The sequence below is a fragment of the Helicoverpa zea genome, chromosome 26 (assembly GCF_022581195.2).
Source record: "Helicoverpa zea isolate HzStark_Cry1AcR chromosome 26, ilHelZeax1.1, whole genome shotgun sequence".
NCBI classification, from domain to species: Eukaryota; Metazoa; Arthropoda; class Insecta; order Lepidoptera; family Noctuidae; genus Helicoverpa; species Helicoverpa zea.
The window spans coordinates 6,626,200-6,640,985 of NC_061477.1; the positions used below are offsets into that span (position 1 = coordinate 6,626,200).

General features: G+C 36.4%; 1 protein-coding gene across 1 annotated transcript; it reads left to right on the top strand.

The window, feature by feature from the left end:
* Positions 1-67: 67 nt before the first annotated feature.
* On the top strand, positions 68-4,151 carry LOC124643171 (vacuolar protein sorting-associated protein 26B-like). The gene has a single exon (XM_047182046.1). It carries the CDS (start codon positions 231-233, stop codon positions 1,545-1,547), a length of 1,317 nt encoding a protein of 438 aa, XP_047038002.1. The 5' UTR covers positions 68-230; the 3' UTR covers positions 1,548-4,151.
* The last annotated feature ends 10,635 nt before the right edge of the window (positions 4,152-14,786 follow it).

The following is a 14,786-nucleotide window of genomic DNA, read 5'->3' on the forward strand; positions in this document are numbered from 1 at the left end:
CAGAGATGCCTTGTTGGTGAGTTTTTTCATTTTTATTTTATTTATGAACCTGTTCGCCGACAGCCGACATAAAATCAGTCGCCATCTTTGCTTCAACCTTTCAATCGCTCTACAGATTTGCGGGCGTTTCATCGCCGTTTTTCAATGTTTTGCTCAAATAAATCGTTACATTTTCGTTGTAAAGCCACATAAAACCTTTGCGATAGTTTGTGTAAGTGATAAGTGCGAAAATGAGCTTTTTCGGGTTCGGACAGACTGCGGATATTGAAATCGTATTTGATGATGCTGACAAACGGAAGGTTGCCGAAGTGAAAACGGATGATGGCAAAAAGGAGAAGTTGTTGCTGTATTACGACGGTGAAACCGTTTCGGGAAGAGTGAACGTCACTCTGAGGAAACCCGGGTCGAAACTTGAACACCAAGGCATCAAGGTCGAGCTTATAGGTCAGATAGAATTATTCTACGACAGAGGTAATCATCATGAATTTATATCGCTAGTGAAGGAGCTGGCCCGCCCCGGTGACTTGTTACAGCACACTTCGTATCCATTCGAGTTCGCTAATGTAGAAAAACCTTACGAAGTTTACACGGGCGCTAACGTCAGGCTAAGGTATTTCCTAAGAGCCACGATCGTGCGTCGCCTCACTGATGTCGTCAAGGAGGTGGACATCGCTGTTCACACGCTATGCAGCTACCCAGATGTTCTTAACTCAATAAAGATGGAAGTAGGCATTGAAGACTGCCTGCACATAGAATTTGAGTACAACAAATCAAAATACCATTTGAAAGATGTAATTGTCGGCAAAATCTATTTCCTTCTTGTCCGCATTAAAATTAAACATATGGAAATATCAATAATTAAAAGGGAAACAACAGGTTCTGGGCCTAACACATTCACTGAAAATGAAACAGTTGCAAAGTATGAAATTATGGATGGGGCCCCTGTTAGAGGGGAGAGCATTCCTATAAGAGTCTTTTTAGCTGGTTATGACCTCACACCAACCATGAGAGATATAAACAACAAGTTCTCTGTACGGTACTACCTAAATCTTGTGTTAATGGACACAGAGGATCGCCGCTACTTTAAGCAACAAGAAGTCACACTATGGAGGAAGAGTGACAAGTCTAGACTGCCATTACATAATGCACATGTGCCGCAAACATTGTCCCATCCGAGTCATCCGATGCCAAGACAGTTGAGTGCTTCTAGTGAAGACAACTCAAACAGAGCCATATCTCCATCCAACCCCAACCTGATGCAGAGGTCCATCTCTCCCTCCATGAATGATGAAGATAAGCAGAATGGCCCTTCTGAAATGGAGCAAGAACATCCTGATGTCATAACAAACAAAATGTCCAACACGCACATTGAAAATAACCAGCTAGGTGAAGAAGAAATTGATGATGAGTCTGCCCCATTAGCGGAGAAACAAATAATACCTGAAAAGCCACTGGTAGCAGAGAAACCTCAGGTGGCTGAGAAGCCAGTGATAGCTGAGAAACCAGTCCTAAACCGGCCTGAAAGTGACGCTAGTCCGAGTCAATAGCCGATATGTAAATGCGCGGTCGACTCGACAGGCGCCGACGATATGAACTATTTGTTTTCGTACTTGAAAACTATCATATAAATAAATATAAAGGATTGTAGTTGTATTAACTTTTCATGTGGTACCATCAGACATGGTTTGTAGGCTACAAGGAAAAGTTGGTACAACTGTGACCCATACAGAAATTGTTGTAGAATTCAGGATTTCTATTATTAAAATGTTGAGCTGTATAAATCGAAATTATTGACATAGTGACTGTCAGCATCAAATGGAATATGGGCTCTTAATGTAAGTGTACATTGCTATCATTGCAAAAATACTTGCTGGAATATCTTGAGATATCTGTTATACTATATGTAAGTTAGTGTCCAAAATAGAACCTTGTTGCAGCTGTGTAAAGAACATTTTAGCATAATACAAGTTGTCTGAAAGGCCTTTGTTTTTGCATGTAAAGGCTTATTATTTTAATTCAAATAGAATGTGCTTGTTTAAGCATTTTAATTATTACAATTGTGAATTTATTTGAGTTCAAGTGACATTTAAGGTATGGCAATATTTTTTAACTGAACCAAATTAAATACATCATGTTAATCTGTGGATTATTAACCACAGTGAAATTATAATATAAGTTATTATTGTTTTAATTGCATTGTTGTGTATACATAGAATGAATTCTACATTGGAAGCAGTACAATGTCTAGGTATCTGTTATTGTCACAACACTTATCACTGGTTCAAAGCAAATGTAACTAAACCTCACAGCAATTGTGTCATTTTATTTATCTGTAATTGTTTTATATGTACAATATCTCAAGCTAAAATAGTGTTTGTCCATTTAAACAGTAGGAATAAACAGATTTTTTTAAAGTTAACAAGTTAGATAATGATTTAATTTTGATGACTGCACAGAGGGTAAAAAGTGTAAAAATGTAATATAGCCAACTTGATTAGCATTTAGATATATGCTTTTCCAGTATTCTGAGACTCTAACATTGTTTTTTCACTATTTTTATTTTAGTGTACTAAGTAAACAGCCCACATTTTAGGTAGGTACATCAATGGAGTGCATTAGTAAAAAAAAAATTATTAAACATTTGTCTCAAATTAGGCAATGTGCAGCTTTTTATATTACATACATTGTTTCTAATTTCGCCAGATAGATTGTTTTCATAGAAAATTATCAAAAGTGTGACTATACTTAGTGTGTATATTAAAATTAAAAGATGTAACTCTAAGAATATTTGAAAAGTCAAAATTGTAGGTGTCGGAAACTATAATACGTGGAAACTTTTAATTTTATTTTAGGACAATGCTTCATAATATATTCTAGTTACGTAATGCGTGATGTATTTTGATGATTTTTTATTTGTTTGCATATCAGGATCTGTCAATGCTTATCATTTTATGAACATTATTAATTTTACAGTAATTCATGAGTCTGATTTTAGGTATATATTACTAGCCAGTTCTACCAAATTAGTTTTATACAGTATGATTCATTGTAGAATGAAATGGTATCATAATCACCGTAGGTACACGTCCACTGCTAACTACGATTTGTATACAGAAGAGATACCAACCACGTCACCTCCATAGTTTTGAATATGGTTAATCAACGTATGGAATACGAATTCACGCCAGCTCAATATTTAATTAATTGTTAAAACCGCTATCGACAAATTAGGGCGTGATTTCTGCTATTGTTATTGTTTAAAATATTATTTTTAAAGTTGATAGTAACAACGCTTTACCATTACTGGACTTTTTACATTGCCAGTGATTTTTTTTACATAAGTTACACCGGTTTCAGGTCAGCTTTGTAAAAAAATGATATTGCGATCCTTTCAAGAAACGCTCGTAAAAGTATCGTTAGCGAAGTTCTGTCCGGTAATATTTCTTCATTTGTAACAATAAACCACGGAGCGAGATGTCTCCCGCCTCGTACGACAAATTTTATTATAAAAGTGATTTGTTAAAGCAATTTTAAAGTGTTTGGGCTTTGTTATTTGTACATATCATTGCATTGTTAAACAATGCACGACCATAGATTGTATCTACATCAATTTATTTCAATTGAACCCGTCAAGAGAGCAGTTTGTATCAATTGGAACTATGTCACCATATTAGGAAACTATTGTGAGACACTCGATTCTGGCGCGGACGAAAATATTCTTCAATGAACCTAAAGTAATAATTTTGATACAGCTTCGATAGTAACAACGTGAATCTTATAAGACAAATGTCTGTAAAAAATATACTAAAATATTATATATTGCGTATATAATTAGTTTAAGTTTTAAAAAGTTTTACAGCCTGTGGGCACGCTGAAGGAAATGCCTTATTATATGCATGCAAGAAATAGATCCAACCTATTTTTAAAGGCTCTTTGTGCTGTCTATGGATAATTTATGTAGATTCTATCCATTATTTTTATGTAAATTAAGTAAAGTTACAAGTTATTAAAAATATTGTGTTATATTATAATTGATTGTTTGGTTTTAGTATCACACTGTATAATAAAGATATCTTGTTTCTATTGAGATTAAGGCGGCATGTCGATTGTAACATTATTGTTAATAAAATATATATGTATAAATTGCTGAATACGGTATTTTATTGTTGAATAACACTGTCTTATAAAGGTTTCTATTTATTATGTTCTAATTATAGTTCGGCCATTCAGAGAATGCGTTCCTGACACGTCGCGATTGAACTGACGACGTAACTTTGCAATGGCGTTGCAGTTACGATAAAAATATTTTTGCTGGTTGTTTACCGTTTTAACAATTGAGGAGCATTAAAACAACATTATTATATCAATAATCAATGAATGTTATTACGTCGTCAGTTCAATCGCGACGTGTCAGGAACGCATTCTCTGAATGGCCGAACTAGACGACAAACGTAGAATAACAAGGCATGCGCGTATCCATATATAAGTCCAAACACGACATCCCAACTTCTAAACCAGAAAGTCCTGATTTCCGCATATTATTATCAATCGAACATTCAACAAAAGTAAATTACTAATCAATGTCAACAAATATTTTGCCTAAATTAGGAACTTGTCTTTTATTACATTTCTTGATTACGTAACCGTAATTTACATACGTCAAATTAATTTTTATTATGTTCTAAAATATGTACCCGCGAGCCTGTTATCGGATCGAACCGCTGTTTATGTTTAAAGGCGATTATGTCATACGTTCTCGCTAAACTAAGAGGGTGCCTTAAACCCATAGAAACATAATATGTATGGCTAAACCAAAGAATTGCTCTTGTCATTCATATTGTTCGTATCAATCACACCAAACCTATTAACGTGATAAGTTTGGATGTATGTTGTGACTATGACACGGGTTTTCATGAAAATAAAGGCAACATAGCCACTTATGGCCTTACTACAAAAACTTAAACCCCTGTTTTACACTTGTCTAAAAAAATTTTGGCTGCAAAATGAACCGTATGTCAACGTCATAATTTGACATATTTTAGACAAGGCAAAAACTGACGTTTAAAAGTTTTTGTGGTAAGACGGTTAATGTCCGGTTCCGGGGAAGTTCTTCACCCGATACGTGTTGATCAGCTAGTGATATCGTCAAATTATGAAGTTTGGCGTCGATTTAAAAACTTGCGAGCATATCTATTAATTAGGTATATCATGTGCCGCCCCTTTTTTCGATAACGTAAAACGTTAAAATATTTTTTTGTGGACATTACACGTCTTTGCGCAGTAGGTACAATGCTAGGATATGTCATTTTTAGGGTTCCGTACCCAAAGGGTAAAACGGGACCCTATTGTTTTCACTCCTGTCCGTCCGCCCGTCTATCACCAGGCTGTATCTCAGGAACCGTGATAGCATAGTTAGAGAGCTGAAATTTTCACAGATTATAATTGTTGCCGGTATAAAAACTGAAAACTAGAATTCAGTAAATATTTTGGGGGCTCCCATAAAATAAACGTGATTTTTTTGTCCGATTTATAAACGGTACGGAACCGGCGCGAGCCGTCCGAGTCTTTAGAATACACTACCCTTCCTCCTTCCCAATGTTTTACTATTTAACTACTGTTTTATTATTAACTATTTAACTTGAGGAATGCCAGCGAAGCGCGCAGTGCTAGGAACAAATAATCTGTCACATGGTAGAGGTCGAGGCAATAATTAGTGTCGTTATTAACATAGGTAGGTACACTCGTAACCTAGTTTAACTCGTAGTGGTTTTTGGAGATTCATAAGATGAGTACATAAGGGAGTTCATAAGATGAGTAAATAAGAGGGGTATATAAGGGGAGTCCATAAGAGGAGTACATAAGGGAGTTCATAAGAGGAGTACATAAGAGAAGAAAGTAAGGTGAATAGGATAAGAATGTTCATAAGAGCAGTAATAAGATGAGACCATGAGAGAAGTATTTAAAAGGAGGAGGAGTAGATAGTTTTATAAGATGTAGAGACTAAATTGAGATAGGTATAATATCAGTGCGTCAATGTTAAAAAAATCTCTGTCTGCTCTCGAAAAACTCAAAACTAGCTCAACAGAGGGACTGGCTTGCACTCTACCATTCTGTGGTGTGTATCTATATCATAATCAATTCCTGACCGATATGTTGGTTATGCTCAGTCAAGTACCATCTGCTGAGTCATGCCGTGATGACAAACGGTTTGATCACGTAGATAAAATGATTACGTGGCTCATTATGACGCAGGGACCATGCACTCGTGAGGTCACACTTTTAATTGAAGTTATTTGCGCGTCAATTTAGTTTAACGCATAATGCAGGCCTCAAGTCTCAAGCATGTCGGTATACGGTACCCAATTGAAACTTCTAAAACCTAGACTCCACATAAGAAGATTTTTTTAAACGAACATTATTTAGTATTTCTCTGCTCAGACATACCTACTACTGAGTGAGAGAGCGGATAAAAGACGTTTGATTAAAATCTTTGCAGCTTTCTTGTACTGACAGAAAGAAGTCGTAGTCAATATATCCCGCCTTTTAGGTACCTCTTGATTTGGTCTAAAGAAGTTGCCTCGCGCATTAGGATAATCGGCTTCAGTATTTCGGTCACCAGGTTTGAAATTGAGTAGGTATCATGTTTCGACGTAATTCAGTCATCCATGGTGCAAGAAACTACATATTCGATTTGCTGTCGAATGGTAGTTTCTCGAAATAAGTCTTCTAGAATAAACGCCAATGTACCGTTCCTAAGCAAAACGAACAGTTTCTTATTATTTTGTAGACTCAATACTATACCAATTTTTAAGTACATGTTCAATCGACTAGCTTGTCAAAGCACCTTTGAATAATAAACCTGACTTAACGTAGGCCATACAACCATTTCTAGCGCGACCATGACCCATATCACTAGCCAGGGACTGAGAACCTAAGACTAGATAGTTTATCTGCTATATAGAAATGAAATCAAAAGTTTATCAATAACTCGGCGATAATTGTAGATAATTAAAGCCGTTGTTAGCCACTACAGGGCAAAGGCCTTTCATAAGAACTCAGAGTCTCATTGACTGTTTCTTAGTGACAAGCAAAGACTATAAAACCACTTGACTGCACATACAGTGCCCCGACGCTCGCCAAACGTTAGTGATTTTGCGCGTACTATAAGGCTACGATCAGTACGATCATTTAGTAGCGACCAAGTCTATGACCTGCGAACACGCTAAATTTTTGAGGATTTTATTTAGTAAAAAACCAAAAATAATGCCTACATGCGCGATGAAATGGTGCGGGAAACAATCCAGGACATCTAGTTACAAAAAGGATGGCATCGGCAAATATCAATACCATTTGGCTTTGATTTAATTATATTACGAAATACCACAGGGGTCTATTTAAATTGGTGGTTGGTGAACCGCGCTCTCGCTCGTTGATGTCTTTTGGAAAAGTCCCTTTCTTTCATTAAGAAATTCTAATACGTCCATCTCTTTCTTGCCCTTTGTATTCCTATCGATGAAATTTGGGCTGTTACCTTTAAGGATAAGTGGATATCGATAATAGTAAAAAAAATATTTTCATTTTAGATTTTTTAAGATTCCAGAAATATAGAAAATTGGTCCCCAATAAAATACAGTGTTGTTTGCTCGGGGCACTTCACTCCCAATTGTTTTGAATATTTAAAACAATGCCGACGTTTATTTAGTTCAGCGATTCCAACAATGTTTTCGCCTATCTTAGTAAGTTTTTATAAACCTCATCATTTTGGAATAATTACATCGTGTACCTATTTAAAATATATCATGAAATATGTAGACGTTCGATTATCGTTTTTTACCAAAAACAATCAGGACCCTAAAACATTAATTCGAAAAACTTATACTAAATTAATAAATTTTAAGAATCAATAATTTTCTTGTATGGAGGTCTTTTTTGTAATAGACTGATTTTTATTAAATATTCTTATACAATTTTTATTGAGTATTTATTACTACGATGAAATACATTTTATCGATATTTTTTAATTGAAAGAGAGCAATCCCTTGCTGAGCGTACTCATGCAATTCGACCTTGAACTGACCAATAGTAGCCGCGGATTATGCCGCGTCCCCCGGCCCGCAGCGGTGAGTCGTGTTCTTAGAAGAAATTGGCGAGTGCGCTCTCTAGTGGTTATTTACTTTATGGTGACAAGCCTGTTTTACCAAAGGTTTTTTATCAAGTAATAATATACCTACATAAATTAAATAAGCAAGTACATATCTTAGGAAGTTGCATTTGTAATTACTATGAGGAAAAAACATTATCTTTGGATATTCTCGAACCAAAAACTACATGTTTTTACATGTAGTTTTTTGCATGAATAATAAAGTCACACAGCTGGGTTTGATACGTTAGTGTACCTACCTACTACAGGACTGTAAAACTAATACATCCTAAAGAAATGCTTCGGGATAAAAATGTATCCTAGAAAATAGATATTACCCAGAAAAAAATATATCAAATGAAAGCAAAAGTAAGACAAGTTTTTTTCCCATAATTTCTTGAGACTTCAGGACAGCAAGCCAGAATCTTGCAAACTATGTAGTATGGCAGTATTTACGCCTCTATCAAAAAGGAGTCGTGTGACTAAGCTAGGCGGCGTGCAAGCGGATTGGTGTACCGAGCCGGTCCCCCTCTAGTGACGTAGGTACTTCGACAGTGTTTGCTGACGTAAAAGATTTTTTTCAGTCGACTTGGCACGATCAGCACGCTTGATTGATGTGTACAGAATTTTACAGTTGTGGACAAAAAACACTAAGTACCAAGCCAAGGAGATTAGACACTAGGAAAAAAATTCTGGCAATATCTTAAGAAATGTAAATCACCTCAGCTGTGTGAATCGAGATGCAATCAGCTAAATGTTCAACGGGTATCAAAATCAGTATTTATCTTGATGATCGAATAATTTGCATGTTTATCAAAATTATTTATTAACATCTTCAGGTGTCTCCTTTTTAATCGAATTGCAGAAAAGGAGGAGGCTCTATATTCGATTTCTCGTCCATCCTCTACCACGGATATCTCCGTAGCTTTGAACCTTTATTACTTATTACTCTATGTAAATGAAAGAGCGTTAGTATTTCCGAGGTGATTTACCATCGCTCTAGATACTAGAGCGATTTAATCGATAATTTCGAGATTTCTAGATTCTAGACTCTAGAATCTAGAAATCTCGAAATTACACACACTTCACACACAGACACAGACTTCTCATTCATCACTCTGTCGAAACTTGAGAGTCTTCATTAAATATTTTAGAAGTTTATTCAATTAACTACAGATTTGGTTTACTATTTCCATATTCTCTCACTACATACGCATGCAAATTATCGTTTACATGATCAATATAGATTTCCGCATAAGTGAACTATAAACAAACAATTCGAATCCGTCGATCATGGCGACCACATTGCAATGCGGTTATTTGTACTGAATTTCCATACCACAAGCCACAGTTTCGCATATGCGCCATTTCCTGTTTCTCTATGTATTTATTAGTACCTAGGTATAGCTTAGATGGTTTTCATATCAACAATGTTAGTGGTTTGGACCATATATAATAATTCCTTCTGTTGATTTTTCTCACTTACGGCCAGTTTCTTCATCAAAAGTTAAAGTTAAAGTAATGTCTAAAGTAAAAGTAACGGTCAAATTCGTTTTTTCAAGGCTAAAGTGACAGCAAAACTAATAGAAAAATTGAATTTGACCGTTACTTTTACTTTAGACATTACTTTAGCCATAACTTTAACTTTTGATAAAGAAACTGGCCGTTAGAAATCAATAAAAACATCGTCATTAACCTTTTTGTACCACTACAGGTTACAGGCGTCTTCTCATACAGAGTAATGAGCATTAATCACTGAGCTTGCTAAACGCGGATTGGTCATTTTTGACTCCTGAAGGCCTGGTTACATCACAAATTTTTTTTCACCTTTACTCAGTCATTGGTGGTCAAGATATATATAGGTACCTACTTTGAAGGGAGATATGCGAAGAAAAATTACATAGGCACATCCGGCTATCACGACATGTTTAAATACTAACTTATGATATTAATTAGTAAATACGAAATTGAACGGAAAATAACAAGGACACAAGAGATTTTAAAGAAAACATAGTCCTAAAATCAGGGCTTACGAAGCAATAAGTCCGAAATCACCAATTTAAGGTGACATGACGTTTTCGTTGATCAACAGTACTACAATAGGTTGATATACTATTGTCATTATTTCCATATGTTCTGCGTATCAACTTTTCTAAGTTTGTATGTACTTTCTAAGTATATCTTAGACACCATAGTAGTAGTGTTTCGGATGGCACGTTACTCTGTAGGTCCCGGCTGTCATTGAACATCCTTGGCAGTCGTTACGGGTAGTCAGAAGCCAGTAAGTCTGACACCAGTGTAACCAAGGGGTATCGGGTTGCCCGGGTAACTGGGTTGAGGAGGTCAGATAGGTAGTCGCTACTTGTAAAGCACTGGTAGGTACTCTGCTACATCCGGTTAGATTGGAAGCCGACCCCAACATAGTTTGGGAAAAAAGGCGCGGAAGATGATGTTCTTCGTATCAACAGCTGACTGTAAAGTCCGTCGCGACGTAGATATTTATTCCGCGCACGATCACGCGACGCGCCGTCAATGATCGTGCGAACTTTGGGGGCGTTATGTTTACTTCCGAACTCAATGACTATGTAGGTTTAGAATGATCTAGAACGGTGGGCGGAACTATTGAGCCAGTTTTTTTTTTATTTAATAGGTATTTTAGATAACTGGCTGGGTTGTTCATGTTTGCTGATGTTGAATTTTGAATTCCGTTTTCGGTCTTTTTTTGTTGAAATGCTCGAATCACTTCTAGGTAAGTAGCAGGATAGGTTTGGCAACGGACAGGCGAATGTTGCAGAATGATACCTAGCTTTTTTATTATTTTCCCGTTTTTTTTGCAATTTTTATTAAGTCTCAATCTTAATAAAAAAAGGAACTTAGGTAGGTGGGTACCTACTTTATTAGTTGCTATTTATATCAAATGCAAATTAAATATTCAGCCTTTCGGTAAGCGGTAGAAACTTATTTTCAGTAATTTGTAAACATGAAACTGTCAGTTACTGGCGAATACAAATGTGAGGAAGATAAGCTTATTGTGGCATAGGTACTATCTCGCATCCGGATAAAACAATATACCCTAATATTGTTTTATCCTATAGAGGTATACCTACCTACCTAAGCAGAGATATGTTTCTATCAAGAACCAAGTTCATAAAGATTAGCTCTTAGGTATTTATCATAGAAAATGATTACTTTGGCAAATAGGCAATGTCACTTTAAACCCAGCCCAGTCATCCCACAGCACTCTCATCACACTTCTTAATCTTCAGACAGGGATATCTAAATTAACTTCAGAACTATAATTGAAATTAAAGCGTCTCGTTATTAGGTACCGTGATCCCGAGTTTGATATGAAGAATCCCTTAATCCTACGTCATTTTACAGCATTGTTCATTTCGTGAACGTTGTGATGACATTTTGACCCCTGGCGATTAAATAAAGTCCAGTGGAGCAGTTACAAGTTCTAAGTAGATATTGATGATATTTTGACCCCTGGCGATTAAATAAAGTCCAGTGGAGCAGTTACAAGTTCTAAGTAGATATTGATGATATTTTGACCCCTGGCGATTAAATAAAGTCCAGTGGAGCAGTTACAAGTTCTAAGTAGATATTGATGATATTTTGACCCCTGGCGATTAAATAAAGTCCAGTGGAGCAGTTACAAGTTCTAAGTAGATATTGATGATATTTTGACCCCTAGCGATTAAATAAAGTCCAGTGGAGCAGTTACAAGTTCTAAGTAGATATTGATGATATTTTGGTTTTAGTATCACACAGGTTGGAAATCTTTTCAGGAGTTTGATCCTAATGCTTGATAAAATGTATAGGTAACCAATTTAGTACCAATTAAACTTTCATTTATTTATTTAATACTGTATGCACATTTTGTACAATGGCGGACTCAACGCGTTAGGCGTTTTCTCCCAATACTTCTGTTCTGTTCTGTCAGTTCTTCTGTCCGCTGATTTTCTTGGAGTGTTAAGTGTGTGTGTGTAAGTGGAGAACCTGGTTTGTCTCAACTGATCTCCCGGCCCAAAAATTGTAAGAAAGAAAGCCCTCTTTCTTCCAATTTTTGGTCCGGGAGATCAGTTATTCAGTATGTTCAGTTCAACACCGACGATCTTTTAAGTCAGTGGTTCCCAAACTTATTTTGTCTAATGCCCACTTTGAGAATAAATATTTTTGTAGCGCCCCCATTTTTTAGGGTTCCGTACCCAAAGGGTAAAACGGGACCCTATTGTTTTCGCTCCTCTGTCCGTCCGTGCGTCCGTCCGTCTGTCACCGTATGTATCTCATGAACCGTGATAGAGTGAAATTTTTACAGATGATGTATTCAGTGCCGGTTTTACTCTACCAGCGCCCTGGGCGAGATTTCTATGGCGCCCTCCAACTGCAATTCAAACCCATACGAAAAATAGAGACATATCGACTACAAGCAAGCAATACCTCCTATCTGACTCCGGGTGGATTTTAAAGGGGAACAATAAAACTTAATAAAATCCTTATTCCGAGGAAGGTATAATGAGATACTGAAAATCCAAGTTTTCTTTTTCTAAGCATAGTATTGATTAATAAAGTTTTTTGTTTTTATTTTGAATCTAAAGGTAGTTTATGGTAGATACAAGTTTTTTGGTTTTTTGAAACAAAAATGTCAGATAGGAGGTATTGCTTGCTTGCAGTCGATATGTAGTTACGAGATTGCGCGAGCGAAGCCGAGCCCGATTTTTTTTTAATAGTTAACAAGTCAAAGCATAGCGACGTAAAATGTAGCCCAATCGTACGTAAGTTATTGCTAGTTGGTGAATGTAAAAACACGGGAACATAGCTTCTGATTGCGCGAGCGAAGCGAGCGTGAAAATTTTTGTTATATGTTAGAACTCAAAACAAAAATTAATTAAAATGTTGCTCTAACGCACATAACTCTTTGTTGGTGTTGGCGCCTGTATATTAAAAAAAATAAATAATTGGGATTTAAAGTAGTAGCGTAAATAAGAAAGTTGATATGGAAACTAGAAGATACTTTCTCTTTAATAAAAGGACTTAACAACGACGTTACCTTTTTGCTGGGGTAGACTTAAAATTTTGGAAAAATAAAATCAACTGTAATGTGAAGCAAACCCGAAAATTTTTGAGTTTTGGCTCACTAAAAGTCCTAAACATGTATAATAAAAGGCAACTGTGAAGTGAAGAAGCCGCGAGCAAAGGGAGCGTGAATTTTTTTGAGTAATGGGACATTAAAAGTAGCTATATGTGATAAAAAATGCAAGAGTATAGTAAAGACATCGCGAGAGAAGCGAGCGCAAAAATTTTTGAGTTTTGGGACATAAAAGTAGTGTTTGTTCGAGAATTTCTCAAAGGACAATGCCAGGGTCTGGGCTCAAAGTTTGCCCAGCAGTGGGCGTAGTTCCAGCTGGTTCCATAGTGCACTCTAAACACGAAATCCAAATATTTTTGAAATCGGTCCCAGAGGTCCCGAAAAAAACCGGTTCAAATGTTCTCCATGGACAGTCACTTAAAAAAGTCTGAGCCATTTGCCCAGCAATGAAAGTGGTCAAAATAGGTTCTTTACTGCACTGTTAACACGAAATCCAAATATTTTTGAAATCGGTCCCAGAGGTCCCGAAGAAAACCAGTTCTAATGTTAAACTTGAACAGTCACTTTATGAAGCCCAAGCCATTTGCCCAGAAGTGGGAATGGTTAGAATAGGTTCTTTACTTCACTATTAACACGAAATCTAAACATTTTGGAAATCGGTCCCAGAGGTCCCGAGAAAAACCGGTTCTAATGTTAAACTTGAACATTCACTTAACAAAGTCTGAGCCATTTGCCCAGTAGTGAAAGTGGTCAAAATAGGTTCTTTACTGCACTGTTAACACGAAATCCAAATATTTTGGAAATCGGTCCTAGAGGTCCCGAGAAAAACCGGTTCTAATGTTAAACTTGAACAGTCACTTTATGAAGCCCAAGCCATTTGCCCAGAAGTGGGAATGGTTAGAATAGGTTCTTTACTTCACTGTTAATACGAAATCTAAACATTTTGGAAATCGGTCCCAGAGGTCCCGAGAAAAACCGGTTCTAATGTTAAACTTGAACATTCACTTTATAAAGCCCAAGCCATTTGCCCAGAAGTGGGAATGGTTAGAATAGGTTCTTTACTTCACTGTTAACACGAAATCTAAATATTTTGGAAATCGGTCCCAGAGGTCCCGAGAAAAACCGGTTCTAATGTTAAACTTGAACAGTCACTTTATAAAGCCCAAGCCATTTGCCCAGTAGTGGGAATGGTTAGAATAGGTTCTTTACTTCACTCTTAAGACGGAATCCAAATATTTTTGAAATCGGTCCCAGAGGTCCCGAGAAAAACCGGTTCTAATGTTAGCCAGCCATTGTTAGCAAGCCATTTTAAGCAGCCACAAATCTAACAACCTCTTTTCTTGAAATAACATTCAGATAGTTAGTGGTTTCACTGTTAACAGGATAAAAAAAAAAAAAACAGAAATAGACGTTTAAAGGTAATTGTTGTTTCTCTTGCTTTTCAGTCTCTATCTACGAGTACCACAATCAGTTCTAAGTTCGTGTAGCGTCATGCAATTAATATCCGTAATGGCAATGGAAAAATCTAATCAAGACAAATAAAATAAGCTCGAA

What these genes read in the sequence shown, in the direction of transcription:
- LOC124643171 (XM_047182046.1), top strand. Translation starts at nt 231, where the DNA reads ATGAGCTTTTTCGGGTTCGGACAGACTGCGGATATTGAAATCGTATTT.